The sequence below is a fragment of the Myxine glutinosa genome, chromosome 2 (assembly GCF_964187855.1).
Source record: "Myxine glutinosa chromosome 2, kmMyxGlut1.1, whole genome shotgun sequence".
Lineage (NCBI taxonomy): Eukaryota > Metazoa > Chordata > Myxini > Myxiniformes > Myxinidae > Myxine > Myxine glutinosa.
Genome location: NC_136262.1, coordinates 184,568,304 through 184,584,775, shown reverse-complemented (window position 1 = coordinate 184,584,775; position 16,472 = coordinate 184,568,304). Strand labels below are relative to the sequence as shown.

At 46.2% G+C, this 16,472-nt stretch overlaps 2 protein-coding genes across 3 annotated transcripts in view; one reads left to right on the top strand and one right to left on the bottom strand.

The window, feature by feature from the left end:
- LOC144890985 (uncharacterized) overlaps positions 1–16,472 on the top strand; it is a 532,245-nt gene that overhangs the window by 13,057 nt on the left and 502,716 nt on the right. The window lies entirely within an intron of this gene.
- ADPGK (ADP dependent glucokinase) overlaps positions 1–16,472 on the bottom strand; it is a 49,704-nt gene that overhangs the window by 19,401 nt on the left and 13,831 nt on the right. For both annotated transcript variants that reach the window (XR_013622417.1, XM_068106625.2), the window contains exon 3: positions 455–517. Coding sequence is in view for 1 of the 2 variants with exons in the window: in XM_068106625.2 (XP_067962726.1) it covers positions 455–517 (63 nt within the window). In the remaining variant the exon portion in view is untranslated. The remainder of the gene's footprint in view (positions 1–454; positions 518–16,472) is intronic.

The window sequence follows — 16,472 nt, the reverse complement described above, 5'->3', positions numbered from 1 at the left end:
TTAGTTGGTGGACCATACAGATCCCAGTGTCCTTTAAGAAGAGTAGGCAGGCTATCACCTGGACCATGAACAAATTACAAAATTCCTGCTCTGACTGGCTGCTGGGATGGCAATGGCAAACCACCCCTCATAATCCTTGCCAAGAAACTGCTCCGGCAGCACCAACTCTCTGTAAAGAGTACAGTACATCTCATGCTGCCTTCTTACTCATTTGCTGCAACTATGTTTGTTTTACCAGTAACCTACTCATTCAAGGAAAGTTCAATATCTAAAAATATCAAAACAATAGGAGTGTCACCTTTTTACTTATCATTTTATCAACAACAAATCTACAATGCTAACATGAATATTCTGTGATTAAATAGGCTTTTCCATTTACCCTCAAATTCAACTGGACTTGTATTTTAATCCAAAGAGCAAGCGTGAAATTCCACAAAAAAAACAAAAAACATACCGAAACATTGTTGTCTTTTGCCAGCTTCTCGGCAATGAGCGCCGCATTACCTCCAACATAGTGCTGTACACACACAACGAACGGTAAGACAATCGGTGTTACTCTGGCACGGCTTTTGGAAAATGCTGCCACATCATTTTTTGTGATAGCAAAGCAAAAGTACATCATGACAACTGCATGCTTTTCACTTGCGCACACGTCAGGCAGGGCGTTAAGCATCTTTCTAACTCCTGGGTCCCAAAAGGCCCTAGCCATACAAATTAAAGGAGCCCGGCGGGCAACGTGTGACGTCTTTGGGCTTAAGCCAGATCTTTAGGCTCAAATTCCATCATAACATTCAAGTGCTTTTCATTTGAATTCCGATCTACCTTATTTCTTCTCAATATCTATGCAATGCAGCAGAGCTGACCTTTCGAGTCGACACAATGAGATCGTTTATGGAATTTGTCATGAAAATCGAAATCAAAAAGGGATTAATAATTCAGCAGTACAATGCTGAGAGATGCTAAAAAAGAAAGAAGCATAAATTGGATTAGGAGATATTTAAAATCACAACAAACAGAGCGGGTCTGTCACAATTTATTTATAAACGATTTTAAGCAGTGTATTGATGCTCTATGAATTGGTTGTTGCTGCTATATGTATGATATATGTATGATTTTCTCAACAATCCTCTCCAAGAAGTTCTGTCACTCAAGCTTTTGGGTCTCAAGTGGATTTGGGGTGAAATTAGCGGGGGTAGAAAAGAACAAGGTTTTGGATGGGGGAAGATAAGAGATGGTGGTGAACAGCTGTTTTAAAGACCTGGAGGGAGGAGTGGGATTGAAGAGAGTGTGGGAGTTTGTTCCAGAGGCGGGAGAAAAGAGGAATGAGCAGGGAGTCTTTCCTGGGAAAACCACATTTCCAATCTGGCCTCCAAAGCCAGTCGGCTACTGGGCATCCTCCGCCGTGCGAAGTCCTTTCTTGGCACACCTGAGCTCCTCACCACATACAATGCTTTCATCTACAGCTCAATGGAATACTGCCCTCCCCTCTGGGCTGGTGCTCCTGACTCACACCTAGCTCGGCTTCACACTGTTGAAACCAAAGCTTTCAGAATCATTGGAATCTCCCACAATGAAGCCGATTGTGAGGGCCTTTCACTCACTCACCGCAGGCAGGTAGGTGGTCTTTGTCTTCTACAGACTCCTATCCGGTCTAGCTCCCCCAGCTCTATCTGTGCTCTGTCCCCCAAATATTCCTACAGGTCGCACACGATCTGCTAGCAACCCTTATGGTGAAATTGCCAAAATCAAGACTCCCTGCTCACCTTCACTCTTTCATTCCTCTTTACTCCCGCCTCTGGAACAAACTCCCTCACTCTCTTCAATCCCACTCCTCCCTCCAGGTATTTAAAACAGCTGTTCACCACCATCTCTTATCTTCCCCCATCCAAAACCTTGATCTTTTCTACCCACATTAATTCACCCCAGATCCACTTTTTTGAAATACCGACTTCTTTCCTGGAAGTCCTAGCAATGTCCATGTGTTTTATACCCCTTCCCCCCCAACCCCTCCCATGCCTCCTCCACCCGACAGATTTCCCGATGTCCCTGTTCTCTGTTGTACTTGTGTGCTTCCCTCTCTCTCCTCATATTGTCTCCCACTCCCTTTATTATATGTTTTATGTGTCCGTTTTTTGTGATTAATGTTAGCTCTTACACGAGCATCGATGTTGTATCCCCCCCAAAAAAAATTCGACATATATATGAGTTTGTTTATCGGGGCTAAAAATTCATATATGAAAAGATCCAGTTTCTGTGCGTCATTTTTCCATCCTTTGCCCATGCCGTGAAGTGGAGATTTAAAGGATCCTATAGTTACTCCGAGCACAAGAAGTGAAAGTGAGGTGAAGAAATTGGTTCACTTTGTCTGTCAGTCTGTCTACCCATCTATCTATCTATCTATCTATCTACAAATGTCAGTTTATGATCGAAGAACAACTTTAATTTCAATTGAATGTCATATTTTGAACATGAATCAGAAAACGAACCTGAAGTACAACAGTACTCTGGCTCTGAATTTGTCCTGATCACATATGCGCAGAGAGGAATAATATAAGAACATTGTACTCTGTCTGCCTGTCCGGCAATAAAACAAAATCATTCCAAACAGGAAACATACTGTATTTAAGGACATCACAAAGGAGACAAACAACAGGCATGAAAAACTAACATAACATGTTAAATAAGGTGGTGTCAACAGCGGTAAAACTCAGCGGTAAATAATTATCAGCAGTGGTAAACTTCCCCCAATTTTTATTTTTATTTTTTTTACAAGCGTTAAAATCTTTGTTTTACTTAAATTGAACTAGCAAAGGTACTCGGCTTTGCCCGGCAACACCACCAGGTCCCTCCTCCTCCCAGCCCTTCCACTCTTTCATCCCACCCCACAACTTCCCCTCCTCATACCACCTCATTCCTCTCCCTCCCTCCTCCCATCTCCTCCTCTCAACCCATCCCCCTCCAGACTCCCACCCCACTGCTACCCCTCCCCCCCCTCCCCACCCAACTTCTTACCTTACTCATACCCCACCTCCCTCCTGCAGAGAGTGGAGAGAGAGGAGAGAGAGGGAAATACAACAGTAGGGAACAGGGACATCTGTGGAAGAGACGGCTGGGGCAGGGTACACAAGATAAAGAAAATGGACACTGCAGGGGCTTTCAGGAAAGAAAACAGAGAATTGATGGAGGTGCGTTTGGGGTGGATTAATGGGGGTAGAAAAGATCAAGGTTTTGGATGGGGGAATATAAGAGATGGCGGTGAACAGCTGTTTTGAAGACCTGGAGGCAGGAGTGGGATTGAAGAGATTGTGGGAGTTTGTTCCAGAACCAAGAAAAAAGAGGAATGAAAGAGTGAAGGTGAGCAGAGAGTCTTGATTTTGGCAGTTTCACCAGAAGAGGGTTGCTGGCAAATATTGTGCATCCTGCAGGAATATTTGGGGGACAGATCACAGACAGAGCTGGGGGAGCTAGGCCGAAGAGGAGTTGGTAGAAGATAGAAAGACCACCAACCTGCCTGTGGTGAGTGTGAAAGACCCTCAGAATAAGCTTAATCGTGGGAGATACCAATGATCTCAAAAGCCTTGGTTTCTACAGTGTGAGGCCGAGCTAGGTGTGAGGCAGGAACACCAGCCCAGAAGGGAGAGCAGTATTCCATCAAGCTGCGGATGAAAGCTTTGTATGTTTTGTAATAACAATAAATTGCTGGGTATAATAATAATAATAATAATAATAATAATAATAATAATAATAATAATAATAATAATGTTATGAATTTGGGTAGAGGAATATCTAGAGTCAGATAGATCTGTATAGGTAGGTATCCGACTGTTGCGATAAGGAATCAACCCTGTAATAAGTTGTGTTTTTAGGCAGTTTGTCGAGATAAGAGTATACCTGTGAACATACCAGGATGTTCGGGTGTTAAATAGTGTAGGGAATAAGATAACACCCCCTTGTGTGTCAGACCTGGTAATAATTCCTTTGTCCCTTATGGCAACGCATTCCTATAAACACTTAGATAGGCCCTTTAGTGCACACAGTAATTAATTCCCTTCCCTTACAAAGACTGTGGAAGACGAGCAAGAAGCCAGGGCGGGGCACCGCCGGGTGGCTGCCGCCGGCCGCACCATCAGCTGGCCTGGTAACATCGCGCAAAGACAAGCTGTGACCACGCCACAGGGAACTACCTGTGATTGGCTGGCGCGAACCTCCAGCCAATCAGCGCTGAAGGCGTGAACCTGGGGCGAAGTAGCGGCGGTGACGTGGAGAGATGCGAGAAGGTTCGGTGAACGGCGGGAGGCTACGAGGCGCTGATTGGGTGGCGCGCCAAGGCTGACGTCACCGCCGCAGGTTATAAAAGGGCGTGCCGGACTACATTTTCCCTCTTGCGCTGCACGTCCCTCTCTGACTCGTCTGGGCTCTGTCTCTCTCTTTCCTCGCTGGTCTCTTGTCTCTACGATTCCCTTCTTGGTCTTGGGAGGTCCCTGGTGGTCGTTGGTTTGCCATCTTCGTGGTGCTCGGTGCTTTTGGTGCTGTGAGCGGGCGGGACCTCGTGTGCGATCGATTTGGAGCTTGGGGCGAGGCATGCCGCTGAACAGACGAGGCCGGGGTGAGCGGGTCATTCGAGGTCTGGTGGCGCACGAGCGGGGCCGAACGGAGCCGCGTTTGGACGGCGGACACAACCAGACGGACAGTTAAGACGCACCACATTTCATAAATACACACCATAACGCTTTATTTTCCTTTCATTCATTCCTGTGTCCTGTTGTTGAGTCTGGTGTGTGGGATCCCAATTTAGGATTATCATTTATTTACCATCGCGCTTCATTAAGATGAGGATGCGAGAAGTGGAGAGATGTATACTCACTCTTATATTATTATTATATATATATACCATCGCGCTTCATTGTATCGGGTTCCGTTGAATAAATCTCTATTTTTGTACATTAAATCTTGGGTTGTTCGAGTTTGTTAATTCCCTACAGGACCGGAGCTGCAGTCGGCGCGCTCCAGGTAAGCGCTTTTCCCGCTTCTTCCTCTTCTTCTTCTTCCCACGCTTCATAGTCAAATCCGTGCTTGGTCGTCACCTCCATTAAATCCGTTTGAGCCATCCGTGGTCCCTGGTGTTAACCGGAGGGATTCGCACGACAATAATAATAATAATAATAATAATAATAATAATAATAATCTTTATTGTTCATTATTCGGGGAAATTATTCTTTGGTGACACCATAAGTTAACCATCATAAAAAACATAAAACACAAAGGGAATAAGAAAACAAAATAAAAAGATATAAAATATGGAAGATGGATTAAACAGCAAAATGGTTAAGAATTTTAATTTTAATTTAGCATTTGAATTGCACAGGATACAAATGACTTTTTAAAAATGTTCTTCTTCATCCTCCTAACACGAAAGTGCCTCCCTGATGGCAGTTTTTCAAAAAGTCCACGCAAGAAGTGACTTTCATCAGTACACACCTGCACAGACTCCCTTTTCAATGCTCGTAAGAATAGAGACTCCACACTGGTTGAAGGCCCACCCACTTTAAATGCCAGTGTAATGACCTTTCTCAATCGTGACTTATTCTGCACATTTAGATAACGGTACCAGGAAATCAAATTAAATGACAAAACACTGATCAGTAAGGAATTGGTCAACATCCGCATCACACGTGAGCCAACACCAAATGAATTCAGCTTCTTAAGATACAATCTTTGCATCGATTTCTTGTACACAGCATCAGTATTTCCATCAAAAGGTACGTGAACTATTCAATTTAGGTATCTAAGAGATGGATCCTTGTAGAGGATCCAATTTAGAAGCTACATCGGATGTTATAAACTTCACCATCAATTTATCCATGCATTTACACAAGATGGAGGTAAGGGCAACAGGTCTATATATCATTGAGCTGCCTTGGGTGAACCTTTTTTGGCACTGGAATGATTATGGACTTTTTCCAACAAATAGGAACAGTATGAGTAGCTAAAAGTAACTGAAACAATCGAGTAAAACATTACTAAGCTCTAAACAGCACTCTTTCAGAATACAAGACATAATGCCATCTGGACCACAAGCCTTCCTTTTACTCAACCCCCTAAAACACCTCACGGCATCGGGTTCACAAATTGCCGGTATGGGACACGCTCAAGTATCTAGATCCTCACAGAGAGCTTCACATTTTACTCAGTTTCCCGGAGCATCAAATCTAGCGTAAAAGTAACTGAATTCATCCACAAATTTGGAATTGGGAACATTAGTGGGCAATCTACCATCCTTTCGCCTCTCATTCATGCCCATCATATGTCTGAGTCCCCTCCAAGCGTTACGAGCATCACCATCGTGTCGTTGTTCTTCAATCTTATCCTTGTACGATCGTTTACATTTGCCGATGACAGAGCAGTTTTTTCTTCACCACCCTGAGGGTGGAGTCATCCTCCTTCAGGAATGCATGCTTCTTCTTCATCTTCTTCTTCACATAATCTTTGATAGTCTCAGTAAGTTCATCAGGGTCATCACAAGAGTGCAAACATACATCCCAGTCTGTGCATAGGAAACAGCCCTTCAAATGTTCATTATCCTCCGCCGTTCTGGTTTGAACCGCCTTGCACAGAATCGGCATTCTCTTCACCTTTGGTCTATACGTAGGCAAGAGATGGACCACCTTATGGTCTGATCGTCCGATCGCAGGAGCACATTTCGCTACATAAGCATGTTCAATGTTATCGTAACATTTGTCCAATGCCCTGTTACCATGGGTAGCAACATTCACACACTGATTGAGCTGACGGAGCTCCTCAGAGGTCACATCGATTAAAATCCCCAAGAATCAGAATGGAATGATCCACTGAACGGGTGGTCGCTCCATTATAACTTTCTGCGATTCGTTCCGATGCGTATTTAAAGTCCAGCCCCGGTGCGTACTGCGTATGCCAGAATAATAGTGCAATGACCAAATTCCCATGGCAGGTAGTAGGGTCGGAAAGACACTGTCAGTATCTCCATGTCCTCGGAACAGTACCCTTCACGTACCGTAAAATGTTTGGCCCAATTCAAATTCACCAGCATACACAAATCGCCACCTTTGGCCTTTCCCGATGACACGTCTCTATCGGCCCTAATCATCTCAAATCCATCGGAGGACATGTCATCCCCTTAACCAAACCATGTCTCGGTGAAACACACCAGAGATGAAGTCCGATAGTACCAGTCAAACCTCAGGAGGGCATCCAGTTCATTCATCAATTGTATTCTTCATCAAGGGGGAGTTAATCAAAGCCAAAACAGGAAAGGGTACCTTGTGGTGTCTGCGTTTAAGCCGCTGACGAAGACCTCCACAAGAACCTCGATTTTTATTTTCCTTAATTCTGAAAGCACCATTCAATGCAAAGTTTAAACTCTTTGCACAGCACCACCAATACCACTGAAACGCAGGCTCAGCAAGGCTTCACGAGTATACATGACAACGCCATCTTGGAAAGAACGTCCATCAAGTGAAGAACAGACACCAGCCAACATGTGCAGTAGCAGTAAAACCCCGAAGCCATTTCAACAGCTATGAAGGCCGTGAATCTCCATCTTCCATTTACCAAAAAAAAAAAAATACAATCATAAAAAACAAAGTAGCGACAAAACAACAGAAGAGTAAAGAGCCGGTGTCACGCTGGGTCAGCTACAGTGCAGCGCCCCCTACAGGTACGAACAACCATAAGATCTTCATTCAGACAGATTTGAAATGGGATGCACATGTCAGTTCCATTGTTAAAAGAGCTAACAGACGTTTACGCATAAATGGAAGTTAAAATACTGTTGCGGTTTTGAGAGTGTACATATAACATCATTAAAGGTTAAAGGTTTGCCCCCTAGTTAGTCCACAAGCAACACGTAGGCCCCTTAGAACATTAGTTATGTCATAGTATGTGTGAGGATAAGGCCATTTCCCTAGTATCATCTGCGTTGTGTAAAAGAAATAAGATAGGCCCCGTTCATTTTGCCTCCACCCTCCAAATCTACCTCGTTGGGCAGAATCCATCCCGCGCCCCATTTTGACTATTGCACCTCGCATTAGGATGCTCACTAGTCAAGGGACACGAGGTAGGCCTGAGAGAGGGAGGAGCGCGGCGTCGAGGGTGAAGCGGTGGAGACAGCAGCGGTAAGGGCCACCAGCCAATCAGGGCTCGGGTGACATGGCAAGACAGGGCGTGGTAAGGGCGTGCCTATATAAGCGCACGCACAAAAGCCCTTAAACATGACTCATGCGGGAGGACTTAAACATGACTTAAACAGGACTCATGCGGGAGGACTTACGCAACAGCGCTGGTATCAAGAGGACTTGCACGATTTGCGCTTTGTATGAGGGCTGGTTGAAGCAAAGGGCTGCGAGGACTTCTGTGGGAGAGGCGCTTTGCTATGAACTTGTATTGGGAGCGCCTATGAACTTGTATTGGAAGCGCATACAAATTTGTATTGGGAGCGCATACGAATTCGTATTGGGAGCGCATATAGCGCCGGTCCAGTTATTACGTACGCGACCGTGGCCGCAAGTAACCGCCCAGCCAGCCTTACCTTTCGCCCCATAACTGTCCGATCCGCGCCAACAACCCGCGGAGAGCTTCTGCCGCCCTGACCATCTTCTTCGCGGTGCGAGTCGGGGACCGGAGCGGACTGCCTGGACGCCATCCCCGGACCATCGCCCCGTTCGTCTACAACCCCGTGCGAGTGTGTCTGAGTGTGAAACGGACCCGTTGTCCTGGGAAAAGTTAAGATTGTAATTAAGCTGCACTGTGTCTCTACATCCGATCCTTGTATATACGTGCATAGTGTAAATAAACCATCTGTTCTTCCTGTCTTTCCTGATTCGACCGTATCAGTGATTTCCTCCATTGGGCAAGCGTGGCACGATAGGAACTGCTCGGATCGGGATCTAGTCCTTGGTAAACGGCTCGGGTCACAGTTCGCTCTCGCTCGGCGTTTCCACCTATAACCGTGATTCGGGTGGGGCTTATTTCCTTGCTTCCTAGGCGGCGTTGGTACTTAGGTAATAGGAATTCGGCCTACAACCCCATTTAACGCCGTCCGGAAGGAACGTCATAGCCCCGGATCCCGTCGGCTAGTCAAAGACAAGGGGACTAATCCCCCCTTGGTAAGGGGAAAGGCCGGCGCAGAGATCCGCAACATTTGGTAGTCAGGAGTGGGGATTCGGAACCTGGGACTAAATTTTTTCGACCAAATTTTGGACACCAATTTTGCATATTGGCCGCAACAATTGGTTGTCGGGGAGTTGGGATTTGGAACCCAAACCAAATTTTTTTGGACAAATTTGGTCCAAATTACGAGCGACCAAAATTTAGTTTTAACATCCAAATTCAAATCGTGCCATGGATAGCCAAGACGGTCGGATGTCGGTGGGGGTAAATGAGGAGGTAGAGGAGGTAGAGGAGGAATTAGAATTAATAACCCAGGACCCCCGGGAAGAATGGGAAGAAGAGGAGAGCATTAATGAGGGTGCAGCAGTAGGGGTGGCAGGTGAAGAAAATGGCGGCGCCTCGCACATGGCGTCGAGGGCCGCGCCGCTGTGCAAGTAGAGGTTATGGACTTGTTGCAAGCCTACATGGCACAATTCATGGCGCAAATACAGGCATCCATAGAACTGGAGGGGAACAGAGCCATGCGGGAAAGGAAAGAAATGAAAGATGGGTTAAATAATTTGGAAAATAAAATGGACGCCCAAAGTAACAAATCCACCCGGGAATTGAAAGAGGTAAAATACGAATTGGAAAACAACTTGGATGAGGAAATGAAAGAAATGAAAGATGGGTTATTGGGGTTTGGAAACAGAATAGGTGGCCAAATAAAAGAGATGGGGAAAGGCATTGAGCGCAGGTCGAGCGGGAGGGTCGCATTGGTACGCAACGGGGTAACGCGATGTGAGAAACGCGGGGAAAGCGAGCCTGAGCAAAGCACAGTTAAGTGGACCGGTATAGAAATCGCGACTCGGGGTATGGAAAAGCCAACGGCCGCCGAATTAGAAAATTTTATTTTATGTGCGCCAGCGGTCGTCGAGCTTAATAAAGAAAAAGAAATTATAATTGAAATTGGGGTTGAGGAGACGGCAGAATCAGAGATGAAATTGAGGGAAGAAATGGAATGTACTCAGTCTGCATTCGCATTGTGATGTCGTGCTGCCTAACCAAAGTGGAAGTTTGCAGGTGCGGGAGGAGAAGAGAATCCCGAAGGTGAGTAGGGTTGTGTATGGCACGAAAATGTTTGGCGCGAAAGTGTTTGGCGCGAAAACATTTTTCGCGCGCTTGGGATCCCGACGTCACCCGGGCGCTCGTGGAAGGTCCGTGGTGCACTGTGTGAAAGTGAATGGCGCGCGCGTGTGAAAAAAAAGTGTGCACCAAAGCGCGGGTGTGTAACAGGCGAGTGCGAAACCGAGAGTGAGAATGAATGCACAACAGAGTGTATGTGTGCAGAGTGCGACAGAGTGTGCAATGGCCGAGGAGAGTGTGCGGGAGTGCACACCAGAGTGATTGGGTGTGTGCAGGAGTGCACACCCATGGTTGTTATGGAGTACGTAACGGGAGAGTGTACGTGAGGGTGTGCGATGGCCAGGTGTGTCACGGAGTGTGTAACAGAGGAGTGTGTAATAATGGAGTGTGCGAGCGGCGTGAGTGCGCCTGGGTGGTATGCACGAGTGAGTGCAGTGACGAAATGTGTGGAATGTATGGGAGGCGCTGGAGCGCCTCGGTGTACGACTAAGAAACGGGTCGCGTGGTGTGAGAATGCGATTCGGGCATCGACGCAGACCGGGGCAGCGTTTAGGCCGACGTACAGCCGACACGAGCTCTCAGGGCGTGGTGTTATTTGTGTGCTGCGGGGGCCGGCGGGGATCGTTGCCGCGGAGGCGTGCACGATTCGTGCCGGGCCCCGCCCCTGTATGGTCGGTGCCGTGCCGTGGCGAAAGCGGCAAACGGCGCGATTCGAGGGGAGGAAGGAGAGGTCGGACCTTCGCCCCCTGGTTTTAAGAGTGTACATATAACATCATTAAAGGTTAACGGTTTGCCCCCTAGTTAGTCCACAAGCAACACGTAGGCCCCTTAGAACATTAGCTATGTCATAGTATGTGTGAGGATAAGGCCATTTCCCCAGTATCATCTGCGTTGTGTAAAAGAAATAAGATAGGCCCCGTTCATTTTGCCTCCACCCTCCAAATCTACCTCGTTGGGCAGAATCCATCCCGCGCCCCATTTTGGCTATTGCACCTCGCATTAGGATGCTCACTAGTCAAGGGACACGAGGTAGGCCTGAGAGAGGGAGGAGCGTGGCGTCGAGGGTGAAGCGGTGGAGACAGCAGCGGTAAGGGCCACCAGCCAATCAGGGCTCGGGTGACATGGCGTGACAGGGCGTGGTAAGGGCGTGCCTATATAAGCGCACGCACAAAAGGCCTTAAACATGACTCGTGCGGGAGGACTTGCACAACAGCGCTGGCGTCAAGAGGACTTGCACGATTTGCGCTTTGTATGAGGGCTGGTTGAAGCAAAGGGCTGTGAGGACTTCTGCGGGAGAGGCGCTTTGCTATGAACTTGTATCGGGAGCGCCTATGAACTTGTATTGGGAGCGCATACGAATTTGAATTGGGAGTGCATACAAATTTGTATTGGGAGCACATATAGCGCAGGTCCAGTTATTACGTACGCGACCGTGGCCGTCTGTCAGTCTGTCTACCCATCTATCTATCTATCTATCTACAAATGTCAGTTTATGATCGAAGAACAACTTTAATTTCAATTGAATGTCATATTTTGAACATGAATCAGAAAACGAACCTGAAGTACAACAGTACTCTGGCTCTGAATTTGTCCTGATCACATATGCGCAGAGAGGAATAATATAAGAACATTGTACTCTGTCTGCCTGTCCGGCAATAAAACAAAATCATTCCAAACAGGAAACATACTGTATTTAAGGACATCACAAAGGAGACAAACAACAGGCATGAAAAACTAACATAACATGTTAAATAAGGTGGTGTCAACAGCGGTAAAACTCAGCGGTAAATAATTATCAGCAGTGGTAAACTTCCCCCAATTTTTATTTTTATTTTTTTTACAAGAGTTAAAATCTTTGTTTTACTTAAATTGAACTAGCAAAGGTACTCGGCTTTGCCCGGCAACACCACCAGGTCCCTCCTCCTCCCAGCCCTTCCACTCTTTCATCCCACCCCACAACTTCCCCTCCTCATACCACCTCATTCCTCTCCCTCCCTCCTCCCATCTCCTCCTCTCAACCCATCCCCCTCCAGACTCCCACCCCACTGCTACCCCTCCCCCCCCTCCCCACCCAACTTCTTACCTTACTCATACCCCACCTCCCTCCTGCAGAGAGTGGAGAGAGAGGAGAGAGAGGGAAATACAACAGTAGGGAACAGGGACATCTGTGGAAGAGACGGCTGGGGCAGGGTACACAAGATAAAGAAAATGGACACTGCAGGGGCTTTCAGGAAAGAAAACAGAGAATTGATGGAGGTGCGTTTGGGGTGGATTAATGGGGGTAGAAAAGATCAAGGTTTTGGATGGGGGAATATAAGAGATGGCGGTGAACAGCTGTTTTGAAGACCTGGAGGCAGGAGTGGGATTGAAGAGATTGTGGGAGTTTGTTCCAGAACCAAGAAAAAAGAGGAATGAAAGAGTGAAGGTGAGCAGAGAGTCTTGATTTTGGCAGTTTCACCAGAAGAGGGTTGCTGGCAAATATTGTGCATCCTGCAGGAATATTTGGGGGACAGATCACAGACAGAGCTGGGGGAGCTAGGCCGAAGAGGAGTTGGTAGAAGATAGAAAGACCACCAACCTGCCTGTGGTGAGTGTGAAAGACCCTCAGAATAAGCTTAATCGTGGGAGATACCAATGATCTCAAAAGCCTTGGTTTCTACAGTGTGAGGCCGAGCTAGGTGTGAGGCAGGAACACCAGCCCAGAAGGGAGAGCAGTATTCCATCAAGCTGCGGATGAAAGCTTTGTATGTTTTGTAATAACAATAAATTGCTGGGTATAATAATAATAATAATAATAATAATAATAATAATAATAATAATAATAATAATGTTATGAATTTGGGTAGAGGAATATCTAGAGTCAGATAGATCTGTATAGGTAGGTATCCGACTGTTGCGATAAGGAATCAACCCTGTAATAAGTTGTGTTTTTAGGCAGTTTGTCGAGATAAGAGTATACCTGTGAACATACCAGGATGTTCGGGTGTTAAATAGTGTAGGGAATAAGATAACACCCCCTTGTGTGTCAGACCTGGTAATAATTCCTTTGTCCCTTATGGCAACGCATTCCTATAAACACTTAGATAGGCCCTTTAGTGCACACAGTAATTAATTCCCTTCCCTTACAAAGACTGTGGAAGACGAGCAAGAAGCCAGGGCGGGGCACCGCCGGGTGGCTGCCGCCGGCCGCACCATCAGCTGGCCTGGTAACATCGCGCAAAGACAAGCTGTGACCACGCCACAGGGAACTACCTGTGATTGGCTGGCGCGAACCTCCAGCCAATCAGCGCTGAAGGCGTGAACCTGGGGCGAAGTAGCGGCGGTGACGTGGAGAGATGCGAGAAGGTTCGGTGAACGGCGGGAGGCTACGAGGCGCTGATTGGGTGGCGCGCCAAGGCTGACGTCACCGCCGCAGGTTATAAAAGGGCGTGCCGGACTACATTTTCCCTCTTGCGCTGCACGTCCCTCTCTGACTCGTCTGGGCTCTGTCTCTCTCTTTCCTCGCTGGTCTCTTGTCTCTACGATTCCCTTCTTGGTCTTGGGAGGTCCCTGGTGGTCGTTGGTTTGCCATCTTCGTGGTGCTCGGTGCTTTTGGTGCTGTGAGCGGGCGGGACCTCGTGTGCGATCGATTTGGAGCTTGGGGCGAGGCATGCCGCTGAACAGACGAGGCCGGGGTGAGCGGGTCATTCGAGGTCTGGTGGCGCACGAGCGGGGCCGAACGGAGCCGCGTTTGGACGGCGGACACAACCAGACGGACAGTTAAGACGCACCACATTTCATAAATACACACCATAACGCTTTATTTTCCTTTCATTCATTCCTGTGTCCTGTTGTTGAGTCTGGTGTGTGGGATCCCAATTTAGGATTATCATTTATTTACCATCGCGCTTCATTAAGATGAGGATGCGAGAAGTGGAGAGATGTATACTCACTCTTATATTATTATTATATATATATACCATCGCGCTTCATTGTATCGGGTTCCGTTGAATAAATCTCTATTTTTGTACATTAAATCTTGGGTTGTTCGAGTTTGTTAATTCCCTACAGGACCGGAGCTGCAGTCGGCGCGCTCCAGGTAAGCGCTTTTCCCGCTTCTTCCTCTTCTTCTTCTTCCCACGCTTCATAGTCAAATCCGTGCTTGGTCGTCACCTCCATTAAATCCGTTTGAGCCATCCGTGGTCCCTGGTGTTAACCGGAGGGATTCGCACGACAATAATAATAATAATAATAATAATAATAATAATAATAATCTTTATTGTTCATTATTCGGGGAAATTATTCTTTGGTGACACCATAAGTTAACCATCATAAAAAACATAAAACACAAAGGGAATAAGAAAACAAAATAAAAAGATATAAAATATGGAAGATGGATTAAACAGCAAAATGGTTAAGAATTTTAATTTTAATTTAGCATTTGAATTGCACAGGATACAAATGACTTTTTAAAAATGTTCTTCTTCATCCTCCTAACACGAAAGTGCCTCCCTGATGGCAGTTTTTCAAAAAGTCCACGCAAGAAGTGACTTTCATCAGTACACACCTGCACAGACTCCCTTTTCAATGCTCGTAAGAATAGAGACTCCACACTGGTTGAAGGCCCACCCACTTTAAATGCCAGTGTAATGACCTTTCTCAATCGTGACTTATTCTGCACATTTAGATAACGGTACCAGGAAATCAAATTAAATGACAAAACACTGATCAGTAAGGAATTGGTCAACATCCGCATCACACGTGAGCCAACACCAAATGAATTCAGCTTCTTAAGATACAATCTTTGCATCGATTTCTTGTACACAGCATCAGTATTTCCATCAAAAGGTACGTGAACTATTCAATTTAGGTATCTAAGAGATGGATCCTTGTAGAGGATCCAATTTAGAAGCTACATCGGATGTTATAAACTTCACCATCAATTTATCCATGCATTTACACAAGATGGAGGTAAGGGCAACAGGTCTATATATCATTGAGCTGCCTTGGGTGAACCTTTTTTGGCACTGGAATGATTATGGACTTTTTCCAACAAATAGGAACAGTATGAGTAGCTAAAAGTAACTGAAACAATCGAGTAAAACATTACTAAGCTCTAAACAGCACTCTTTCAGAATACAAGACATAATGCCATCTGGACCACAAGCCTTCCTTTTACTCAACCCCCTAAAACACCTCACGGCATCGGGTTCACAAATTGCCGGTATGGGACACGCTCAAGTATCTAGATCCTCACAGAGAGCTTCACATTTTACTCAGTTTCCCGGAGCATCAAATCTAGCGTAAAAGTAACTGAATTCATCCACAAATTTGGAATTGGGAACATTAGTGGGCAATCTACCATCCTTTCGCCTCTCATTCATGCCCATCATATGTCTGAGTCCCCTCCAAGCGTTACGAGCATCACCATCGTGTCGTTGTTCTTCAATCTTATCCTTGTACGATCGTTTACATTTGCCGATGACAGAGCAGTTTTTTCTTCACCACCCTGAGGGTGGAGTCATCCTCCTTCAGGAATGCATGCTTCTTCTTCATCTTCTTCTTCACATAATCTTTGATAGTCTCAGTAAGTTCATCAGGGTCATCACAAGAGTGCAAACATACATCCCAGTCTGTGCATAGGAAACAGCCCTTCAAATGTTCATTATCCTCCGCCGTTCTGGTTTGAACCGCCTTGCACAGAATCGGCATTCTCTTCACCTTTGGTCTATACGTAGGCAAGAGATGGACCACCTTATGGTCTGATCGTCCGATCGCAGGAGCACATTTCGCTACATAAGCATGTTCAATGTTATCGTAACATTTGTCCAATGCCCTGTTACCATGGGTAGCAACATTCACACACTGATTGAGCTGACGGAGCTCCTCAGAGGTCACATCGATTAAAATCCCCAAGAATCAGAATGGAATGATCCACTGAACGGGTGGTCGCTCCATTATAACTTTCTGCGATTCGTTCCGATGCGTATTTAAAGTCCAGCCCCGGTGCGTACTGCGTATGCCAGAATAATAGTGCAATGACCAAATTCCCATGGCAGGTAGTAGGGTCGGAAAGACACTGTCAGTATCTCCATGTCCTCGGAACAGTACCCTTCACGTACCGTAAAATGTTTGGCCCAATTCAAATTCACCAGCATACACAAATCGCCACCTTTGGCCTTTCCCGATGACACGTCTCTATCGGCCCTAATCATCTCAAA